Raw genomic sequence first — 24,822 nt, forward strand, 5'->3', positions numbered from 1 at the left:
TGGAATATTGACTGACCACAACTTGGTCCCCTCTGTCAATTGGTCCCATTTGTTAACATTAGTGATTCAGTTATGTGTTTAAAGGATGTGTGGGAGGAAGGTAGGTGGAACTTGCAAGGTCTTGCCACTATGATACCGACTGATATTGTTCAATATATTCATCAGCTTCCAGCTCCTAATAAGTTGGATGTACGACTTCTAGATGCGTGGACTTGGAGACATGCAAAGAAAGGTGAATATACTTGCTCGAGTGGATACAATTGTCTTCTTCAACAAAATAGAGATTGGAATGTGAATTGTAACATGAATTGGCTTTGGCGCCTTAAAGTACCAGCAAAACTTCAGCACTTTCTATGACTTTCTTTTCATAATGCTCTCCCTATTAATGTTCGTCGACATCATTGCAACATGGTAGCTTCTCCAAGCTGCACCCGTTGATATTCACTCATAGAGGATATTCTTCATTGTTTACGTGATTGCCCGCACTCTAGAGAGCTTTGACTCCGCTTGAATATGGGACGCTATAATAATTTTTTCTCTAAATTTGATGTCAAGGTTTGGCTTCATGAGATGACAAAGGGTAATTCCGCTATTTTGTTTATTACATGAGTATGGTATGCTTGGTGTTGGAGAAACAATATTATCTTTGAGGATCAACATTGGCGTATTCAAGATGTGGTGCGAAAGACCTTTTTGTTACATGATGAATGCATTTCTTACTATCCCAATCTTGATTTGGACCCACACTCATCACGCCTCTTAGCTCATTGGATCCCCCCTCCGAAAGGTACACTTAAACTCAATATTGATGGTAGCTTTCTAGAAGCTTTGGGTTGTTTAGGTGCTGGTGGTGTTGTTCGCAACCACGATGGAGATTGGATAACTGGTTTTTCTCACTATGAAGCTGGAGGAGATGCGTTATTAGCTGAGTTATGTGATATCCAGATAGGTCTTGATTTTTGTTGTCTAAAAGGCTATGTCAACATTATTTGTGAGAGTGATTGTTTGGAAGCAGTTGACCTGATTAATGATAGTCGTGATCATACCTTGCACAATTATGTTATTGACATCCTTCATATTAGAGATGTTTTACATGGAAATGGTAATACAACATTGGTGCATGTTCTTAGGGAACAAAATATGTGTGCAAATTTTATGGCTAAGGAAGGATCACATGCAAGGTGCTCTGCTCGCTGGAACTGCCCTCTGCTTGACATGGACTCTCTCATTCTGAGAGATAAGCTTGGAACTTAATTTTGTCTCTCCCTCTTTTTTTCTTTTTCTTTTTGTCTTGTTACTTTGTAACACTGCAAAAAAAATGATTGAAATCGCGTGAAAAAAGTTTTACGTGATACAAAGACAATAATCTTATACTTTATTATTATTTTTTAAGAATCTTATACTTTATTATTGCGAAGTATATTTATTGAAATTCCGATTTAACAATGTTTTATGAATTTTAATTGAGTTAATCTCACGAGAACATTCAACCATGTCTCTACATTTAAACATTTGTATAGGTATTTCAAGAAATAATATACATTAATACATAAGTGAACTTTTAAATCACTACCAAGAAAGAAAAAAAAGCGAACTTTAAAATAAAAAACGATGAGCCCCTAAAAAATAATTAAAAAACGATGATATTTTTTTTAAGAAAAAGAACTATGATAATGTTTTTTTTATGACCAATGAACGACGATAATTAAATATGCTTCATGTGAACTTTTTTTTTTACTATCTTTAATATTTTTAGATCCTAAACTATAATTACCGTCAAAATAAATATTCATAAAATATGATATTTTTTAAATAAAAAAGGATTTTCTTTTTGAAGGGAGATATGATATTTTTTTTAATAATCTCATATAATATGAGTACGTTCTCTATCTTTTTTCGTTTTTTTTACGAAATCCTCTTTATCATTTTGTTAAGAAATATATTATTTTATTTTATCTTTATTTTTTGAATATTTTCTTCCTTGTGTAAATACTAAATACGACTGGTTCATTTCGCTTTAAAAAATCCTAATATTATCGTCCCTAATATATTTCTCTAAAATGTATTACTGCAAGAAACTATTCCGCTATTCTTCACACGGCAGCAAAAACATATGTCCATTAACGCGGCAGCAAAAACATATATTCATTACCCACTTAATCCAGCTATTCTTTTATGTATAAAAAACTTCATCCAGCTAAGAAGTGAAATTTCAATTTCAACATCAAATCACACTTAAAAAAATCTCGTCATATCATATTTCAAACGAAATAAAAACAGAAATAGTACTAATTTAAAATTAAAAGAGTGAAACCCAACTTGATTTTTGACAATTTTCATGCGATTAAAATTTAGTCACCAATAATAAATAATGCCTATTTTTTTAGAAACCAAGCTCGAAATCGACACTTAAGAAAATCAAACTTAAAACTTTAAGAAGAACATACTTCAAGGTCCCAAATGAGAACCACTAGATCAATCCAAATGGATTCAATAATGTCTAAATTAGTCTCTGCCATTATCATATTGAGGATAAATTAATTATTTTGTATGATCATTTGTTAAACAACTTCTAGAATAATCTTTATTTTCTTCTTCATTTGAAACAAAAACAATAGAGAGAAAAACGTAGAAAGAGCATAAAAACATAATATAAAAATGAAAAAATTGTTCGAAAAGTCATTAAAAATTTATTGTATAAATATCATTTCTTATAAAAAATATTAGAAACCAATTTAAATATTATATTTTACCATTAAAAATTACTAGAGATCAAATTAAATATTCTTTGAAAGATAGTCATAGGCTCACAACTGATAATAATTGCAAAGAACAAAAATTCTCTTACATTCCAAAAATATCCCCCTTTTAAACAAACTTGTCAACTTGAGATTGATACTATCCACCAACTCTTAAAAAAATATTATACTTAGTGAAAAAGAAATCTTAAAAAAAGGCAACAAATCAAAAAAGTAATAAAATTCAGATTCTATATCTGTATTTGCGCGTTGTGCAAAAATGCAAAAACATTGATTAAACGCGGACACGCTTTCTCTTTTACTCGCTACTTAAACAACTTCACAACGTGCAAACTGTACAAACACACACAAACACTCACCAAACCACAACACACACACACTCATCCAAATCCAATGGCTGATCGTGTTCACCCTAACGCCTCTCCACCTTCCAACACCGCTCCATCGCCGCCGTCCGGAACATATGTCATCCAGCTCCCCAAGGATCAAACCTACCGCATCCCACCACCAGAGAATGCACAACGTTACGCCAACTACACTCGCCGCAAAAGTCGCCGGTGCGGATGCTGTTGCTGTCTTTGCTGGTTCATCGGTATTTTATTTACTCTGATCGTGCTCATGGCCATCGCTGCCGGTGTTTTTTACTTGATCGTTCGTCCGGAAGCACCGAAATACACAATCGATCGTGTCTCCGTCAAGGGAATGAACCTAACATCTTTATCCACTATTTCACCGGAGTTTGATGTTTCTGTTAAAGCTGATAACGGTAACAAAAAGATCGGAATCTACTACGAAAGCGATAGCAGCGTTGAAATGTTTTACAGAGGCGTTAGTCTCTGTAACGGCGTGTTGCCGGCGTTTTATCAGCCGTCGAATAACGTGACGGTGTTTCAGACGGTGTTGAAAGGTAACGGTATCGAACTTGCGAGATCGGATCAGCGAGCGTTGGTGAATGCGGTTACGGAACGAAGCGTGCCGTTAACGTTGAAACTGAGAGCACCGGTGAAGATTAAAGTTGGAGGATCTGTGAAGACGTGGAAGGTTAGAGTCAAAGTTGACTGTGATCTAACGGTGGATCAGTTAACGGCGCAGGCGAAGATTGTTGACAAGGATTGTAGTTATGAATTTGACCTTTGGTTATGAAAATCATTATTTGGAATTAAATGAAATTGTTTAGAGATTATACCGGCATTTTTTTAGACAATAATAGATTATACTTGTTTTGTTATTTAAGATTGTGTACTAGCATAAATTATGAATTGCTTATGACAATTTTCGTAAGTTTTTTTTCCGCTTATTTTCATAAGTTCTCCAACCTTATCATGAAAACACTTTATACATAAGTGCTTATCATAATAAACTTTTATGTTATAAAAATATAAAAAGTTGTTTATCCAAACAAACACTTAATCACATATTGTTGATTTGTGTTCTCCTACATTAATACATTATATTGAATTTTCATTGATGATAATATTATGAGAGCTGCTAAAAATTAGTGTCTCTAACAAAATTTCACGATCTACAAATAGCTATCATTCCAAACACAATTTCTGTTCTTTGATCTCATGTAAAACCTACCTTAACCGTTGCCATTTTTCTTCTTCTTTGATCTAACCAAGAGGGATGATTGAGAGTTAATTTTGGCTTGAAATCATCTCTCCCAATGTTTTACATTTCCACCGTTTTGGCCTGATTGCTTTCTGAGATATTGAAATAGATATGAATGCATCAATCACCCAGTTAAAAAAGCTATTATCATTACCTTATGTCTTAACGTGACCGGCCCCATGTGCTAGACTAACATTGTACATATCATTTACAGAGGTTGCCTTAAGTTCAGAGCTAGTTGAAGAAAAAGAAGGCACACAATACCCAATATACTTCATTAGCAACGTGATGCAGGGAGCCTATGTATGATAACATAAAATGGAAAATTCATTATATGCTTTGGTGATCACAACTCTGACCAGGCCGGCCTAAGGGCCAAGTCATCCGAGCAAGGGCTTTAAGCCTCAAGATTTTTGTGTTAAAAAAGGCATCAAAATAAGTCAATTTAGCTATAAATATATAATGACATACTAATAATCAATATTTATTTAGCGTGTGGTTGATCAATTTTAAGGTCTCAAATCCTTTTGGTCCTAAGTTCAAATCTTTGATTCAACAAAACTTGATTTATTATGCTTTTAATAAGCATATTGTTATTTTTTTTAAAATTCCAATTGGCCTCATTATAAATTTACTTTAGACCTCTTGACATGTTGGACCGGCCCTGACTCAGACTTAGGGATTACATCCACTCACATTCTATAATAGTCAAAATTGACTTTCCAATACAAAAATCCTACAAAAACCCAAGCTCTCAAGTAGGATCATGACATAGTCTTTAGAGCTTTCAGAATTTCAAATTAATTTCGACTCGAGAGAAGAAATTAAGTCCAAAGTATTAGAGAACTTCATATTGTCGAGACTAGACACCCAACTAGTGAAGATCAATGGATCTTGTTCGTTAATGGATTATCTGGGTGTCACCAAAACAAATATAGGAGAGTGGGAGTCGTTGAGACTTCATGTCCTACAATCACATCCATACAAGGAGAGTGGGGGTAATGAAAACTTATTCTTCCCAACGAGTTCAGCTAAGAGTTTAGACGATACCTCGACTAAACTCTTGCTCCACCAACAATAAGTAACAAGACTAATTGGATTTTTAATAAGGTGGTTAATTGAATTGACATGTGCTCAATTACGAGTGGTTGCTAGATGACCCATTTTAACATAATGAGAGCCCTAATTGACTATCACAATGTATACTAGAACCATGACCCGTGCTGACGCACGTGTCTTATTTTTATATAGAAACTCACAATGTTACCTAAGCCAATATTATACCATAGCAGAATAAGTCATAATAATTATAACAATAAGTCGTAAAACATAGAGAGTACAAAATTTATGATACATTCCAAGCCATGAATCATAGGAATAGAAGAACTTTAATTCTGTTAAATAATAGAAAGTACAGAACCTAGGGAAATTTGTCAGGCATAAATAATTAACAATGAAGAAGTTTAATTTCGGTCAATCCTTCCAAGTGCACAATTTAGGAAAAATTCCATCAAGAATAAACCATCCGCAACCTCCAATCCTAACCAGCAATGACAGTTAAATAGATTGTATCATTCTCTCCAACCATTGGCACACCAAGTCTGATCTGAACCCCTTCGCGAAGCCTGCGAGCATCCACAAAATGCTTCCGCTGCCCACCAATTATGGCGTGTTGGTATGGAGTAGATCCAAAAATTAACACGCAATCCCAGCCATTTCCGTAATCATCCACCAACTGGATAAAAGTAGTTCCGATAGCCATCATCTTCGCAACTTCTCCTTCATAAATCAGCACCTAACACGAAAAATAAATCAACATGTCAAGAACCTAACAAAAAAAGATAGACGTTGGTAAATATAAATATTCTTACAACAAACATTTTCCATACCAAAAAACCCTTGGATACATCAAATACAGTTAACTTCTTCACAAACTCTATCTGAAAGTTATTGACATCATGATGATAAGAAATCAAAGGAGTGAAAGGGGAGAGATTATGATCAAAAGTTTGTCTGGACATTTGTTTTGTCAATCATAAAATACATAGGAGGATCAAATAAGGGAGGCTTAATCACTTTGCCAAACCTATCTTTCAGTTTAATCACAAACTTCATTTGATCCACAAATATAAGAGAAACCCAAGCAACCAAGCTGATCCCATAAAAATCACTCAAGGATTTCCATCCATTGGAGAAAAACATAGACCCATCAATTCTTTCAACCAACACCTCGAACTGATTGTTTTTTGCATCAATCAAAGTCGCAAATCGTTGAACTTGGTCGCCAAAGTCGTCCACGAACATGTTCGGTAGCATAACAGCCCCCTGATGCAACATTAAACACGATTAGAACCATTACAGATAACAAAAAAAAAATTGAAACATGTCAGACAAAATTATCTTCACCTCTTCAACATCATACTCGACTATGTATGTCCTAAACTTCACACAATACTTGTTGACAACACTTTCAAAGGATAAAGCTGGATTTTTGAGCAAAGGACCAGCAACATCATAAAGATTTAAAAAATAGGAAACGATATTAAAACACGCCGTAATTGTGAGAAAAATAATCGTATTTGAATATCACGACCCTCCATTTGAATCAATGATAGAATAATGGAAGGAGAAAGGAGACTGGTTTTATAGACTGATTTTAATATGCAAACCGTGTGTTTTTTTTTAACTTGCAAACGGTGTTTTTTTTTTAATATGCAATCGTGTTGCCTTTTTTTTTTTAAAAAAGAAATTTTCAACCGTGTGGTTTTAATGCTAATTAATGTACAATTGATTGGGTGTTATTTTATTTCCATTATGCAAACCGTGGGGTTTTCTTTTAATATGCAAAAGGTGCTGTTTTTTTTTTAATATACAACCGTGTGACCTCTTTTGTTTTTAGAACAAATTTTCAACCGTGTGGTTTTAATGCTAATCAATATACAATTGATTGTGCCTTATTTTATTTCCATTATACAATCTCCATTATGCAAACCGTGTGGTTTTCTTTTAATATGCAAAAGGTGTTGTTTTTTTTAATATGCAACTGTTTGATCTCTTTTGTTTTTAAAAGAAATTTTCAACCGCGTGGTTTTAATGCTAATCAATATACAATTGATTGTGTCTTATTTTATTTCCATTGTACAATCTCCATTATGCAAACCGTGTGGTTTTCTTTTAATATGCAAAATGTGCTGTTATTTTTAATATGCAACCATGTGGCCTCTGTGTGGTTTTAATGTTAATCAATATACAATTGATTGTGTCTTATTTTATTTCCATTATACAATTTTGTACGTAATTCACGGGTCTAATTTGGGATGACAATTAATACAGCAATCGTGAGTTATTCTATTTCAAAAATTAAAATAATATGCAATCGTGTTATAAATGGTAGTTACTATAACCTGTAATAAAATGACTTTATGGCGTGTATTAAAGGTGAGGAGATCAAGCGTCGACATAAATGCTTTAGAATGAGCGGGGAAATGCTAGCTTTAGGGTTAGCTTGACCTGACGAGCTTTAGTAAGTAAGATACACCATGATCTCCAATAAACTGAACACCTAACATGTTGCCCTTCTGCGCATCTAAAGAGAGACTAATTAATGAGGAGTACAAATTGAGGAAGAAGCACATAAGTCAATGAGTTATCCTTGCTCATGTCATACCCTAATTTTGGACCTAAAAATACTTGTTCAAAATGTTTTTTTCATCTCTGGTATGGTCTTTGACCTTTAAAAGATTGCCAATTTGCTATTGTTTTACACTGATATTTTACCCTGCTTTATCTTCCAATTTTGCTTTAAAGATCTTTTCAATTGTGATTTTGTCTATGTTTTCTTGCATTTCAAGCCATCCAAAAGGTTTTTCTTGCATGCCAAGTCATTTGAAATTGTCTCTGATCAATTGCATATTTCTCTGCATTTTATTTCAATGTTAATTGCAAAAATTCACGAAAAAGGGCATTTTAGTCATTTCCTGCATTCAAACTCATTTTAATCCCTGTAAATGGTCTCTGAGGCTTTTCAATTTGTTTGTCTAGATCCTTGTTTCAATTCCATGTTAAAATCCATTTCAAAAATTGTATTTGAGTTATTTTGAGTCAGTTTAGTCCCTAGGGGCATTTTGGTCATTTCACATAAAATTTTGACAGAGAGTGGTTACTTTAAAGTACCTCATTTGGTAGTTGGTTCATTTTAGTCCTTTTGTTGATTTTATTTTTAGTTTCACTTTACGTTATTTTCAATTCACCAATTTTAACCAATTTTATTTTAAATTTCATTTCAGTCCTCTGAGTTTCTAAAATTTGCATTTCAGTCCTTTTCTCATTTCAGTCCTCTGAATTTCTAAAATTTGCATTTTAGTCCTTTGGCAGTTTTGCATTTCAGTCCTTTAAGTTTCCAGTTTTTGTTTTTTAGTCCTTTTTTCAAAATTGCAGTTCGGTCCTTTAAGTTTGTCAAATTGCAGAAAGGTCCTCAAGTCAATTTTAAGCCAAGACCGAGTTTGTTAAGGTCCAATCCAGGTGTCAACATCCCATTGGAGCATCAGAACACAAGGCAGCTTATAAATAGCTACAACAGTGCAATTCCAATCATTCAGTGCCAACTCACACAAACACCATCCCACATTCTCTCTCCAGAATCAAAGATCAAAATCCTAACCGTTTTCAGAAATCACCAAGAACAATGAAGAACATTTCCAAACCCTAAAATTCCAGAACCACAAATTCAACACAATTTCGACAAATTTGTGAGAGTTCTCAGAGATTCACCGTTGAATCTTCATCATCGAACCTATCCCTTCGCAATTCCAGTGCGAATCCATCACTGAAAGCAACGGACTCAAGCACGATCACGAAGGGATCGAAGTTGAGAAGAAGAAGGATTGAAGAAGAGGAATCGAACCAGTGAAGAAGAGAGAAGAAAATACCGAAGGATTACTCACCAAAAGGATTCGAAGCTCTTCGAAGAGTTCCTTGTTCGAATCTCCTATTAAACTCAGGTAACTTCACAAAAACTTTCTCGTTTTCATCGCAAAAGCTCATCAAAGGTTTACAAACACAAATAAACGGTGAATCGAAGCAGAACAACAAGTTCTAAGACTTGTTCTTTCGAAGAACTTTGAAAAAGATTAAAAAGATTTGAAGCCGAAGTTTCAAACGTAGATCTACAACGTTTCACCGTTTATTTTCCAAATCAGAGTTCATATTCGTAATCAGTGTGAAAAACCGAGTGGTTTAGGGTTTAGTTTAAGTTAGATCGGCGAGAGTAGGACCTCGCCGGAATCTGGAATTCACGGCGGTGATGATGAAGATTTCGATGAATCTTCATCTTCTCCGGCCGTCCTCTTCCAGAAACCGGCGAAGAAGAGAGAAACCGGTGAACCTAGTGAGAGAAGGTGAGAGTTAGAGAGAGAAAGTGAAGTGAGAAATGAATTGGACCGGTCCCTAAGCCATTATATAGACACCTGAACCGGTCCGGTTCAACCCTGGTCTGTTTCCCCTTGCATCCTGGCCGTTGGATCTAGGTTTGATCCAATTGGATCAATTCTACGGTCCCTGAAACTTTCTGTTTGATGTGGATCTCATTGTTTTGGGCCTGGACTGTCTTTACTTGCGTTTTGTTAATTTTTTTGCTATTGTGACAATGTTTACTGCTTTTCACACCCCTGTGATACCAAAAACCTTTTAAAAAATTCCTAAAAAATTGTTCAATGATTTTCTTGATATTTTTGATGAATCTTGATGTGTTTACATGTTAAGTATTGATCAAAGATATGAGGAAATAATTTGTTCTTTGTTAATTCAATTCTTTTTTCATTTTTGTTAAAAATCTTGTTAAAAACTTCTAAAAATTTTGTGAACTCACTTGCAATTATTTTTGACACTTGAAACTTGTTTCTTATGATATTTTGGCATGTTGAAAATTGATAAAAATATATGTGGAATTTTCTTGTGATTTTGTGTTACTTTTTGTTAATTTTTTGTGAAATTTTTGCATGTTCTTGATCCTAAAATCTTGCTATGATATATTGATCCTTGATATGTGAATTTACAAAGTGTATGCCTCTGATTTGGTGCTATTCTCTACTGTTTTGAGATTTGATTTGTTAGTTTCTTGTTTTACAAGTTATGTGAGTATTTCTATGTGAAAATAAAGTGTGAAATGTGCTTAAAATGTGTCATAACTTTTGGCTTGATATTGCTTTATAATTTTCATGTCATAGCTGAAATAAAACTCTTTGAAAAACTGTCATGGCATGGAAATTATAGGCTTTATGTTTGTGTGAATTTCATGACAAAGTTTAGGCACATTTTACCACTTTTTGTGCTAAGTTTTTGTTACTTTTTTTGTCAAGTTTCATTACTTTACTATGCTATTTTACTTGCTTCTATTTCAATTCCTATTATTCCTTATGCCACTAACCATTTTATTTCATGCTTCATACATTCCATAAGCATCTCATCCTCCATCTTATATTCTTAGCTTTTATTTCTTGCACTTTAAATTTTGCCAAGACTTAGCATGTACAGACTTAGGGATTTTGTAATTTTCTTTATGCTTTTAATTTCTTGCAAGATCATAGCATGTAAACTAGGGCCTATGTAATGGACAATGGACTCTAATGATGTACACCGACACTCACCGACACATGCACACACATCACATGGATACTTTAGATGTATGTTTGGGGAATGTATGCTTTAGATGTATGCTTAGGAATCACGATACTTAGAAAAATCCTCTTTTCCAAAAAAATGTGAACAACTTCACTCAAATAATTTTCCAAAGAAACCTTGGGATCAAAATCCCATTGAATTTTCCCTTTTATTTTCTTAATAAATGATAAAACAATTGCTAAATACTTAGACCTCTTTGCAAAATAACTAAACACACCTCACATTTTCCCAAAATCCTATGCCCTTGAGGCCTCTCTCTCTTATTCTTCAAAATTCTATTTTCAAAATTAAAATCAACCAACGAAAACAAAAACATTTTTTGGAAGAGAACTACATGGAGTTTGATCCCTTAAAAGGGTATGTAGGCAAGAAGTCAAAACTTCTCCAAGTCCAATAAAACAAAAATTCAAACACATTCTTCTCCCTCCAATTCTTAACCTAGCAAACCTTTAGGTGTAAATAACATTTTCAAATAGCATTTAAAAATAAAGCGAGTGTGTAGAAAGTAAGACGGTTCCTATAGGATACTATAGTCGTTATGGGTGCCTAACACCTTCCCATAACGAAAACAACTCCCGGACCTCGATTCTCAAGGTTTTTTTTCTTCTTATTTTTCCCTTCCCAAAAAAAAATGAGATATCAAAGGTTGAAAAGGTTCAAACTTAATCAATGTTTGACACCCGAAAAACCAAGATAAAACAGCTCGTCTCATTTTATTTTGTTTCAAGATTATTGTCGTGGAGAGGGTTTTAACCATGAATCAATGTATTTTTTTTTTTTGAAGGAAATGAATCAATGTATTCTTAAAATCTTGGACAGATCAATATGTCGCAGATTGTAAGATTATATGCATCCTAATGTATTTACTTGACTTCCACACTAAAAAATGAGTCAACATATTTTTTTTAAAGTGATTCAACAACTACTAAATACCATAATTTCCTTCAATTTTTATTATTTTTTAATACACGATAACAGGTTAATTAAACCCAAAACAAAACAAACAAATGTCATAATATTCTATCATAAACCATTTTTTATCAAACTTATTAACCTCTGAGCCTTTGTTATGTTTTTTTAAAATCTTCCTTAAAACTGCTAAACAATCGTTTATTTAGTTTTTACTTTGTTTTCTTTCCTCCATCATCCATTCAAAGAATGTACGGACTACGTTGTCCTTCTATATTTTTCTCATAGATTAAAAATGACTTTCATTTTTCTTAGCTTCACTCCTTAATTTATATGTAGTGACAATTTAAAAAACAATTAAAAAGAATATCATTATTTTTTTGAGGAATTTAAAAATGAATCTTAAAAAATTGGTAAAAAAAAAAAGTTGGGAATTTTTTTTTTTGGGGGAAAAAAAGAAGATATTTTATTTTTATCTTATTTTACAAAGATGGCGTAAACCTAAAAGAAGAAAACTAGCTGAAATTAAATGGGGAATATCAACTCACAAAACATCAACAAAAAATCAATTGATTAATACAAACCAAACAAGTCTCTAAATTTGGATTGAGGGTTTAGGAGGGAACAACTTACTTTTCATTCTTAATATACAGACAATTTAAAAAAAAAAATTCAAAATAAATTTAGTGTGATTAAAGTATTATATGATCATTTATCATGTTGTAATTTCAATTTTTTAAAAACATTTTATAATGTTCGTAATTTAAAAATGAAAAGTAAATTCTCTCCTCATTTCCGCTTCATTCCCCTCCTAAACCTTTCTTCCAATCACGACCTAAAAGAATTAAGGATTAGCTTCCATCACACCCAATATTAGCTAAGAAGTCCACCCAACGGCATAACAAGCGTTTGCTTTAGGATGAACGATATCTTAAAAAAGCAAACAAATCAAAAAACTGAAAGGCTATTGATAGTAAATTTAAGATTTGTGAAGCCTTCACTACCTGTATTCCGTCATACCTCCCATGTATATTTCTAGCAATGACTTGTGATTGGTTGGTTTGTTATTTGGCATTGCTCAAAACAAATATAAAAGATTGCAAATATTTTTGTATTTGAATAGTGCATTGATTTTATGGTCTCCGTTTCCTAACACCTTCAAAATCACAACTCCAAAGTAAGCAAATCCTTTTACTCACCCCAATGGATGATCACAACTTTCCTCCGCCAGAGAATGCCGCCAATAACACTCGTCGCAGAAGTTGTTGTCGTTCTTTCTGTCGGCTTATTGGCATAGTTTTTGCGCTCTTTATCCTCGTGAGCGCCGCTGCTACTTTGATTTTCCGTCCAGGAGCGCCTAAATATGAAATCGATAGCATCTCCGTTAAGGGAATTAACCTTACGTCTTTGTCTACTATTTCTCCAGAGTTTGACGTCTCCGTTAAGGTTGATAATGGTAACAAGATTGGAATCTACTATGGGTATGACAACACTGTTAAAATATTTTATAGAGACATTCAGCTCTCTAAGGGCGTGCTGCCGACGTTTTATCACCCAGCAAATAACATGACAGTGTTTAACACGGTGTTGAAAGGTAACAATGTTAAACTTGCAGAATCGGATCAGAAAGTGTTGGCGGATGATATTGCTAAACAGAACGTGTTGTTAATGTTGAAGCTGCAGGTAGACGTGACATTAAAAGTTGGAAAAATGAACACGATGGCGAGGAGCTTTACGTTTGAATGCAATGTGACGGTTGATGAGTTAACAGAGCAGGCAAAAATTGTTCACAACAATCATTGTTGGGTGAATTTTTTTTAAAAGAAGGCATTTTATTTAAACATCGATTTAGGAACAAGTAAGAACACAATAAAGTATGAGAGACAATTATTCCAAAATTGTAATAAAATGGTTGTACAAATAATCTCTCTTTAAAAATAACTATATCTTATTGTAAAAGATACTTATTAACTATTTATTTTGTTGGGTGGATTTACAATATAAATACAACTCATGTTTCCCTACACATAATCCAGTTTCCCCTGATCTTGGTACACCTTCTGTACCTACGTTTTGTAGAATCACATGATAATTAAACACTTAAAAAATTGACCTTCTTACCTTAATAAAGATTATCTTATCTATCCCCGTACAACTGTAAGTATTATTGCGGGTTTATAAAAAATAAATTGTATCAAACCTCTGATCGTGCTTAGTTTCCATCATTCTTAAATTCGTAGAAGAAATTTTAGTTAAGGTTTGTAAAAAAAAATTGGTTGCAGGTTCACAAGTAAGTTAAGACAAGTTAAAAAAATTGTGTTGAGATTAGACTTAGATAACATCTCATCCAATGGTTCGTGTTAGATTAGACTTTATGCAAGTGTTCGCTAGACGAAAGTGGTTCTCACCTAGCAAATCAAGATTTCTTCTTTGGAGGGAAAATCCATTTGTCCTTTGACTTTGTCCTTTTTTGTAACCACCTTAGTTCATCTAGCAAACTGTTTCTCGCCTAGCGAATAGACTTTTAGCGTTTCTCCTGGTTTTCTCTGGTTTGTCTCGTTTTCACTTCGATGTAGCTTGCCTAGCGAATCGGGTTTTGCTCAAATGCCTTTGAGTTGCTCTGGCTTGGCTTCCAATGAATGTACTTGCATCAGATTGTTTTGCACCAAGTCGATAAGTGCTGGTGAGAATAACTATAATTTGGCACTTATCAACTTTCCCCAATATAGAACTTTGTTTGTCCTTAGATAAAAGTCCTCGAAAAAAATTAATTTCACCCACTTAAAGATGAATGCAATTAGAATGAATTCACAAGGTTTTTAGTGAATCAAGCAATGTGATAAAAAGATTTTCATGCATGATTAAAATTAGATTGCATTTGCAAGTCTTATCTTTAGTATTATCCTAGAACCAGATCATGAATGCGAAACAAGTCCTAAATACAAACTACATATATTTTCTTATGTTTTTGATTGTATATAAAAGGATATATCAATTTAGACATATAACTCTGAGCAAATATTTTCTGTCAAAAGAAAATTGTGTCAAATATTATTCCTATTTTAATAAGATTTACCTCATTATTTAATTAATAATTTGAATTTCTAGTGTACTGGTGTTGTTCATATTTTAATGGAGTTTAACACCTTTTTTAATTAATAATTTAAATAATAAAGTAAAGAGATACAATTGGAAGTAAAAAAACCATTCCAAAATCTTGTATACCTTTTTATATAGATATAAATGTATACATAACAGGTTAAACCTCAAACCAAACAAACAAATATTAACTAATCAATTGAGTTAAAGTGGTTAATGAGCTCCACCAAGAATGAATTGTTCATGAGAATTTGAGTTTGAGTTCTGCGTGAAACAATTCTTGGTCAGACTTTACTTAGCTCCCGACCAAAATTTGGATTATCAGGTCCCCTTTCTTCTAAGCCTTATAGATGTTGTCAAAGTGATATATATATATATATATATATATATATATATATATATATATATATATATACTCCCTCCGTCCTAAAATATAAGCAAAAAAATCTCATTTTCTTTGTATCAAAATATAAGCAAAAAACACCAACTTTTATGTTATTATTGTGTTTTTTCAAACAAAGCATCTTTTCCAATATAAAATTAAATGCATGTTGCATTCAATTTGTTTCTCTTTTTATTTTCTCCATAATTTTTAACCAATGAGAATTATTTTTACATCTTTCCATAAAACTTATTCCAAGGAGAACACAAAAAATTATACCTCAAATCACTAAGTATTGGTTTTCTTAATAAGTGTGAATTAGTGTTTTTTGCTTATAAAAAAAGACGGAGGGAGTATATATATATATACACACACACACACAGAGAGAGAGAGAGAATACAATAAAGTATGAGAGACAAATTGTTTCAAAAGTTGTCACAAAATGATTGTACAAATATCGTTTATCTTTAAAAACAAAACAATTCTTATTTTAAAAGATAATTATTAACTATTATGTTGGGGTTGCTATGGCTACCCCAAAGAAGGAATAAAATATGGAGTGATTAGATGTATTTTTATATTAAGATAATTCTAATAATTTATATTTGGCTACTTCAAGTTTGATTTTAAGTGGAATAATTTATTTTTTGACTTTATTTACTTTTCAATCGAACTCCAAATTATAAAATGTAATTAATTTTGTATAAGGAGGACATATTATGAATTATTTTACAAGATTTTTCTTCATTAATAGTATGAGAAATATAAATTAAAGAATTGAAATAAAAAAAATTAATAAATCTATAAAGGTACAGTAGGAGAAGTAACATTAAAGTTTTCCTTAAAAAAAAAGTAACATTAAAGTAACATTGATATTGTACAACCTGCGTTTAGACTCAACTTGACATTTTAAAACGGAATTGCAATCCAAAGTTGTGTATTAAGCATGAGGTTCCTCACTTAATCAAGTATAAAAGTTGATTGGATTCAATAGAAATTGGTTTACCTATAAAATTATGCAGCAACAAGCTGAAGCCATATATATGCTCTTACAAGACACATATTTCAGCCAATCAAGCAACTCTAAAACATATACTTCTCCCATTTACCAAATTACGAAAATCCAAAGCTAAAAAACTCAAAAGACATCACTCAAAGACTATTTTGGAAAATTTATGAAAAATGCTTACGACAATTTTTATAAGTTTTGTTTTCAGTTTATTTTCACAAGTTCTCAAATGAAATGCTTAAATATGTTATTGGTCCCTACACTTTCACCATATTTTAGAATTGATATCTGTTTTTTTTACATTGGCACTGCAATTTGTAAAACTTTTGTTAGTGATCATTCTGTTAAGTTTAAGTAAAAAAAAAACTAACGATGTATCATGTGGACGAATCATTTCGCGCCACGTGGCACACTGAAAGACAAAAAAAATATTCATGAGTTAAACCTAATGTTGCAAGATTGGAAGACATCGAGATTGGTAAAAGTTTAACCTACCTCACACAAAGGCATGTAGGTAACAAGTGGTCTAAACCTAATGTTGGCTGATTTAAATGTAACATTGACGCATCTTTCTCAAAACAAACCAATGAAGTTGTGATTGGAATTTGTATAAGGGATGAGACAAGGAGTTTTGTGTTGGCCAAAACTGAATGGTTTGAACCAATTTACGAGGTACATGTTGGTGACGCTCTAGGACTTTTAATTGCTTTAGAATGGGTTCATGAGCTGAGTTTAAGACCTATTGACTTTAAGCTTGATGCTAAAAAGGTAGTGGATAGTTTCTCATCTTTTAAACATTATATCGCAGAGTTTGGGATGGTTATTTTTTACTGAATGAGATTTTTTTGGTTAGTCATTTTATTGTATAACTATAAGTAAGATATTTTTTGTAAAATATAATCTCAAAAGAGCAACACAAAAATTATAATAAGGTTAGTACACGTCATTAAAATTTATGTCTTGTCGATCTCTCTTCAGCTCTTCTTTTACCAACTTTAGGATGGAGTTTGCTAGGCGACAAGCAAACGCGGTTGCTCATGTGCTTGCAGGCGAAGCCACATTTCTAGCTAGTCCCGTTGTTTATTTTAACATACCCGATTGTATTGAATCACTTATTATTAATGAAATGCTATAAGCATATTTAATTTCAAAAAAATACAGTGGCGTTATGGTTTTATTTAAATCATAAACCAAAAATTTGATAAAAATAATATCATTTTCCTTCAAAAAAAATAATATCATTTAAGGCCTCGCTATCTTCATATGAATTATCAATTTCATATTGGTTATTATAAGGCTTATTAAGTTTTAATTTATATTTTATAACACTCGACAATGGCTCTATTACTTTCAAATTCTATTGGTTTTGTTGTGTTTTTATTCATGTTTCGTGTCCCTTTTATTTAAATTACGTACAACAAAGATATGACGGATATTAGATGTAAATGGTCTATTTCATTATTTATTATTCTCTCCATCCAAAATTATAAAACATTTCGGTAAATTCAAACAAATTAATAAATGTAATTGATTTTGTATGAGAAAAGTAGATTATGAATTATTTTACAAGATTTTCCTTCATTAATGGTATAACCGTATAAGAAAAGATAAATTAAAGAATTAAAATAAAAGAGAGTAATAAGAATATAAGGGTATAATAGAAAAAGTAACATTAATGTGACTTATAATCCGGAAGAGACTAAGTCATTTTATACAACTTTAGTTTCAATTAAATAAATAATGCAATACAATATATGAAAAATTAACTTATATTCTAAACGGAAAGCACAACAAATAGAAAATACCTTCATTTTCTACAACTGTATTCTAAAGTGTTTCTATAAACTAAAAATTATCAATAATATTTCAATAAAAAAAATTACATGTGAATCTAACGGGTAGGCGTCTAGTTAAAAAAGAATCTTAAAAAATGAAAAAAAAAATATTATTCTTTTTGTTACAAAGAGGACCTAAACCTAAAAAAAGATAACTGGACCGAAATTAAACTTCAGCAAAAACCAATTGATTAATACTAACAAATAAAAAAAAAACAGAAATACTATTGATAGAGAATTTAAGGCATGAAGCCTTCACGATACAGTTGGAGTTGACATATTTTCATTGCATACTTTTTGTTAACTCCATGTTTCCTGCTATACCTCCAATGTATTTTGTCTAGCAATGAGTTGTGATTGGTTGGTTTCTTATTTGGCATTGCTCATAAACAAATATAAAAGATTGAAAATATTTCTGTATTTGAATAGTACATTGATTGATTTCTTAAAATTAAACCTTCACATTCACATCTCCAAAGTGTGCATATCCTTCTACTCACCATAATGGTTGATCGCCGCAGAAGTCTTTGTTGTTCTGTCTGTCTATTCATTGGCATCTTTTTCATGGTTCTTATCCTCATAAGCATCGTTGTTGGTTTGATTTTCAATCCAAAACCACCCAAATATGCAATCAATAGCGTCTCCGTCAAAGGAATTAACCTTACGTCTTTGTCTATGATTTCTCCGGAGTTTGACGTCTCCGTTAAAGCAGATAACGATAACAAGCTTGGAATCACCTATGGAAAAAACAACGTTGTTGAAATATTTTATAGAGACATTCAACTATCTAACAGCGTGCTGCCTGCGTTTTATCAGCCGGCACATAACGTAACAATGATTAACATGGTGGTGAAAGGTAACAACATTGAACTTGCGGAATCGGATCAAAAAGTGTTGATGGGTGATATTGCTAAACACAACGTGTTGTTAACGTTGAAGCTGAACGCATCAATGACTTTAAAAGTTCCAATTGTTGGGGTGACATGGAAGAACAAATTTATGTTTGAATGTAATGTGGCAGTTGATGAGTTAACTGAGCAGGCAAAAATTGTTCACAAGAATGATTGTTTAATGAAAGAGGGATTTAATTTGAACAATCATTTTAGGAACATATGGGACAACTAAAGATATATGAAGAAAATTAGGTATCGATATGAAAATCAAAGTAATAGAGTGAAAAAGTAAGAATGCAATAAAGTATTAAAGACAAATGTTTCAAAAGATATCACAAAATGGTTGTACAAATATTGTTTATCTTTATAAACAAATCAATTCTTATTTTAAACAATAGTTATTACTATATTATTATTTTGGGTGCAGGGGTGATTGCTTTCATACGAAAGGGATAGTTATGGCTACCCCAAAGAAGAAAAAATTATTGAATGAGTGTGTTTATTTTTATATTAAGCCACTCCTAATAATATATATATATATATATATATATATATATATATATATGCATATTTGGCTATCCCAAATTTGATTTTACGTGGAATAATTTTTTTTTTTTTTACTTTATCTACGTTTCAATTGAGCTCCAAATCATTTGATCCCGTCTTCTAGAAACCAGAGGGTGAACACAAAAAAATATACATATTCTTTGATCGACAATAAAAATATGACGACAACAACAATCTTTCACTTCCTCGCAAAGAAAATTATCACTATTGGCTCAAAAAGATTTAACGACACTTTATTAACCCTTTATTATTGTAAAAATAAACCCTCTATTAACACTTTGCTTTTTCTTGATAGCTAAAAAAAAGTGATTAGTGTAAATTATAACCCTTTATAATTCGTTCTTGTTGCTTTAATGTATTTTATGAAGTACATTTTATTTACGTATAATAGTTATGGTGATTTTTTTTTTTGTTTCTTGGTTATATTTACTATTAGTTTTAAAAAAATTATTTTTTTTTTATATGTTGCCACATCATGAAAATGTTACTAGCTTAACAGCAAATTGGATGGATTTACAAAAATATAAACAACTCATGTTTCCTTACACATATAATCCAATTTCTCGTGATCTTGGTACACCTCATGTACCTACTTCTGCAAAAATCACATGATAATGCTCAAACACTCAGGATCTTTTGGTAAAAAATAGTGGATAGTTGGTAAGATAGTTTATTGCAAACGAGTTTTTGTTCTGTAACCAAAAAAAAACGAGTTTTTGTTCCAAACTCAAAGTTTATAGCGAAAGACTTATGCATTTGTCAATAATATATACAATGTGGTTTTTGTTCCAAACTCAAGTTTATTGCACCTTTTTCCGAGGTATTGTATGTGTTGATTCTCATAAGTTATCACGACTTTATCTTTAGTTAAAAACTGTCAAAAGAGGTTAATAATGAAAGAGTGATGCTAAACATCACGATAGAATTTATAACGAATTTATCCTAATTGCAGTGGTAAAAAAAAAAAAAGAAGACCCCACTAACCATACAACCGCCGCAGAAAATTAAGGAGCCAGCTATTAGGTGTGTCGGGATTACTCGTGAAATATGCTCTCGCGATAAATAGTGTTTCCGATAATGAAAACGGACATACAACTAGCAAGGGAAATGCTAACATGTCTCATATAATAACTTGTTAAAAATTTCACTAATAAAAATTATGTATTGAAAATTATACCAATTTATTTCTTAAAAGGTTGAACATTAATTTTTCTTAATAAATTCTTGTTATTAGGGCACATGTCAGCATAACACCAACTATTATAATAAAAGGGCTTAATTACTCTTTTGGTACCTTAACTTATTTTTTGGTTTCGTTTTGGTCCCTTAAGTTATTAACGTTACAATTTGGTCCCTTAACTTACGTTTTGGTTTCGTTTTGGTCCCTTAACTATTAAAAGTTTCGTTTTGGTCCCTTAACTTATTTTTTTGTTTCGATTTGGTCCCTTAACTTATTTTTTGGTTTCGTTTTGGTCCCTTAACTTATTTTTTGGTTTCGTTTTGGTCCCTTAACTCTAATACATTCATCCTAACGTAAAAGACCAAAGTGGTTGACGGAGGAAGAGTTAAGGGACCAAAACGAAACCAAAAAATAAGTTAAGGGACCAAAACGAAACTTTTAATAGTTAAGGGACAAAAACGAAACCAAAAGGTAACTTAAGGGACCAAATTGTAACGTTAATTACTTATGGGACCAAAATGTAACCAACAAATAACTTAAGGGACCAAATCATTAATTGCTTGTATGTATCTTGTAAGTTATAACAGCAATAAGAGTCAATGCCAAAAAAAACACGTCAAGCATAATGTGTCCAAAGATAAAAATGAAGGAGTAAAAGACCCTCTCTATTTATAAAAATAAATGGAATTTGTCGTTAAGAAAATAAACTCTCCAACATAATACTAATACATAAAAGACACTAACTTCCAAGTAGACTGCCAAAGAAGACAAAACGAAAAAGACTAAAGCCTCCCTCCTCCAAAATTATGCAGCAACAAGCTGAAGCCATATGCTCTTACGAACCATGCTAATATACGCATATACCTTCACACCCTTGCTGCGCATATAGCCTCTAATTTTCACATGCTATTAAGAACTCTGATATATATTATGCTTTCACTCTTTAGCACCTGTATGATCTTTCAATAATATCACTCAAAGCCTTTCTCTAAGAAACTAGCCCCTTTGTGATCAACTTTACCTTGAAATAACTCAATAGACATCACTCAAAGACCTCTATTTAGAGAAATTTATGAAAACTGCTTAGGACAATTTTCATAAGTTTTGTTTTTTCGGTTTATTTTCATAAGTTCTCTAATATAAATAATAAAAACAGTAATTTGTGTTCTCGCTATGTTATATTGGATTTTCATTGACGATAACATTTTATCCGACTTGATTCTTGTAAAATTATTTCTCTCAAAATAAATGTCGTTCTTAATATTTAATACAATAGTAATTATTATGTCATTTATGTCCTTTATATAAAGTATATAATATTCATCTGAGTTGTTACATTTTTTAAAGGATAAAATAAAAAAATGGATATATACTCATATCGTCTTCATTACACTTTTATTTTAATATTTCAATTTACTCTTATCTATTTGTTATATTTGATATTGTATTGAAAGTTGAGGGCAGAAAGGAGAAAAAGCCAGCCAAAAGAGACTATTTTCTTTATATAGAGTATAGATAATATGTTCCATAAAAGTTTGTTATTTGTTAGAAAAATAAATTACTCTAATAAACAATATTCCAGACAAAATTTAGGAGTAAAAAATTTACGTTGATTAAGTAATATGTTCCGGAAAATTTACGTTAATTAAAATATTTATACTATACTAGTGAAAAGACGGACACATAACGTTTGAAAATTAGGAAGGATATTTTTTTTTATGAAATTTGATTATTATTAAAAGTAAATATATAAATGATTTTTTCTTTTAAATTGTAACAAATCAAACCTACCAACGATGATTATCTATTTCACACCAACAATATAACAAAAAAATATAATCTAAATTCTTATTTTTTTAACGCCACCGACACAAAAAATTATTATTGAAAAAGTTGTTTAAGACTATACTTGGATAATGAAAAAGTAAATATTATATACTCATTTAGTTTGTTACACTTTTTTTAAAAGATAAAGGGAAAAAAAGAAACTGGGTTTGTTATTTGTTTCATAGAAGTTGCTTATTTTGTTACGTAAATGTTTATTTAAGTGAATTTGTTAACACCTTCATATCACAACGATAGCCTCCAAAGTGCAAACCCTTACACTTACCCAATGGCTGATCGAGTTCCCAATTACCAGCCCCGTCGCAAAAGTTGCTGGTGCAAGTGTTGTTGTTGTCTCTGTGGGTTCATCTCCCTCCTATTCACTCTCATCGTGCTCCTTGTTATAGCCGTCGTCACTTTTATCATGATTGTCCACCCAGAATCACCTAACTATACAATTGATCGCATTGCTGTCAAGAACATGAACCTCTCTTCGCCTTTTACTTCGATCTCGCCCGAGTTTGACGTCTCCATTAAGGCTGATAATGGTAACCACAAGCTTGGAATCTACTATGAGAAGGATAGCAGCGTTGAAATAATTTACAGAGACATTAGCCTCTGTAAAGGAGTGCTACCGGCTGTGTTTTATCAACCATCAAATAACATGACGGTGATTCACTCGGTGTTAAAAGGTAATGACGTGGAACTTGCGGAAACAGACTGGAGAGCGTTGATGAATGCTGTTGCAAAACGGAGCGTGCCGTTGACGTTCAAGCTTAGGGCACCGGTAAAATTTAAAGTGGGATCCCGTTTTAAGAGTTGGAAGATCATGTTTAGGCTTGAATGTGATGTCACCGTTGATGAGTTAACGGTGCAGGCGAAGATTCTTCAGAAGAGAAATTGTTGGTATGGATTTGATCTTAAGGGATGAAAATCGTTGTTTGGATTTAGGGTTTGATAATTGTTTTTAGTGCTTTTTTATTTTTATTTTTTTTGCACAAATATTATGCATAATTTTAGATTCTATTATTTGATTCTATTATATATTATTCTATTATTTGATTTGTGGAATATCATGTAACCCCTTTCTTAATTTTAGAGAACAGGTCATATGACCATTTTTTTCTTTCTCTAATGATATCTCTAAGTCACTCAATTTGTCTAATAGTTTTCTTGATTTTGTTCTTCATGTGATATATTTCAAGTCAAGTATCATGTACACCAACATTGTCACGTAACTCGACATTCTCATCAAGTAAAAGAAATTCTTAACAACTATTATAATTTCTTCTAATAAAACTGTGTGAAAAGTTATACAAGCTAAGCTATACAATGATACGAGTCATAAATTTCAACAGAAAAGGAGGCATGCTGATGCTGCATAATATTTCTATTTAGCTTTACAACACCCAAATAAGTAAATGACATTTCAATCACTTGAGTCAAATGATCGAACAGTTTCTTCCACAAGCTCAAGTATCCCCTAAAGTTAGGATAGCCAACATCAGCATGACTTAATTGATATTAGGTATATGTCTTTGGTAAATAAATTTTATAAACTCAATTATATTTATTAATGACTAATTAAACATGAATGAAAGGCAAACAGTTAACAAGTTGCGTCGTTACACTTTTTTGGATGACAAAAATAATTATCGTAAAAACAACTTTCATGGAAAAGGGAAGAAAGGAGAGAGATTATCTGACTTAGTTTGGTTTTCTACTAGCTGTATTTGATTGAAAAGGAATTATATAATGTTTAACGGAAAGACGACAAACTTGGCGGCGATGATTGACAACATCAAATGAATGTCGTGGATTTGGTTCAGTTGCAAGGAAGGAAGAAAAAACAGTTTCATGTTTTTGGATTGGTGGAATTGTCCACTTTCATGCATCCAAAGTGCTTGAGTTCATTGCAAGTGTTCAATGAAAAGAACTGACCCCTTTAAAATTTGTTTTGATCCCTTAACTTTAAAACCGATCAATTTCGACTTTTAATTTATATAAGTTAATGCAACATGAACGTTTAATTTTAAAATCAATAAATTTTGTTCTTTAATATAAGCAAGTTAAAGC

General features: G+C 31.9%; 2 protein-coding genes and 3 pseudogenes across 2 annotated transcripts; 4 read left to right on the plus strand and 1 right to left on the minus strand.

The window, feature by feature from the left end:
- Positions 1–3,096: 3,096 nt before the first annotated feature.
- Positions 3,097–4,040, plus strand: LOC146940434 (NDR1/HIN1-like protein 13). Its single transcript, XM_085754138.1, has one exon. It carries the CDS (start codon positions 3,153–3,155, stop codon positions 3,900–3,902), a length of 750 nt encoding a protein of 249 aa, XP_085610264.1. The 5' UTR covers positions 3,097–3,152; the 3' UTR covers positions 3,903–4,040.
- Positions 4,041–5,910: 1,870 nt separating this feature from the next.
- LOC146940435 (uncharacterized) lies at positions 5,911–9,413 on the minus strand. The gene is made up of 5 exons (XM_085749877.1): positions 9,314–9,413; positions 6,777–6,853; positions 6,447–6,695; positions 6,260–6,310; positions 5,911–6,165 (listed from the first exon to the last, which is right to left on the minus strand). The coding sequence occupies exons 1-5, from the start codon at positions 9,411–9,413 to the stop codon at positions 5,911–5,913; spliced, it is 732 nt and encodes a 243-aa protein (XP_085606003.1).
- Positions 9,414–13,160: 3,747 nt separating this feature from the next.
- LOC146940436 (NDR1/HIN1-like protein 13 pseudogene) lies at positions 13,161–13,805 on the plus strand (annotated as a pseudogene).
- A 4,981-nt stretch (positions 13,806–18,786) lies between these two features.
- On the plus strand, positions 18,787–19,407 carry LOC146940437 (NDR1/HIN1-like protein 13 pseudogene; annotated as a pseudogene).
- A 3,628-nt stretch (positions 19,408–23,035) lies between these two features.
- Positions 23,036–23,835, plus strand: LOC146940438 (NDR1/HIN1-like protein 13 pseudogene; annotated as a pseudogene).
- The last annotated feature ends 987 nt before the right edge of the window (positions 23,836–24,822 follow it).

This window comes from Medicago sativa, chromosome 3, assembly GCF_051527215.1.
Source record: "Medicago sativa cultivar Bolivia chromosome 3, Bolivia_mono, whole genome shotgun sequence".
NCBI lineage: Eukaryota > Viridiplantae > Streptophyta > Magnoliopsida > Fabales > Fabaceae > Medicago > Medicago sativa.

What these genes read in the sequence shown, in the direction of transcription:
- LOC146940434 (XM_085754138.1), top strand. Translation starts at nt 3,153, where the DNA reads ATGGCTGATCGTGTTCACCCTAACGCCTCTCCACCTTCCAACACCGCT.
- LOC146940435 (XM_085749877.1), bottom strand. Translation starts at nt 9,413, where the DNA reads ATGAGCTTTTGCGATGAAAACGAGAAAGTTTTTGTGAAGTTACCTGAG. An exon ending in TGAAAGATAGGTTTGGCAAA is followed by an intron (nt 6,311 to 6,446) that starts GTGATTAAGCCT and finishes AATAACTTTCAG; the next exon opens with ATAGAGTTTGTGAAGAAGTT. An exon ending in ATGTATCCAAGGGTTTTTTG is followed by an intron (nt 6,166 to 6,259) that starts GTATGGAAAATG and finishes TTTTCGTGTTAG; the next exon opens with GTGCTGATTTATGAAGGAGA.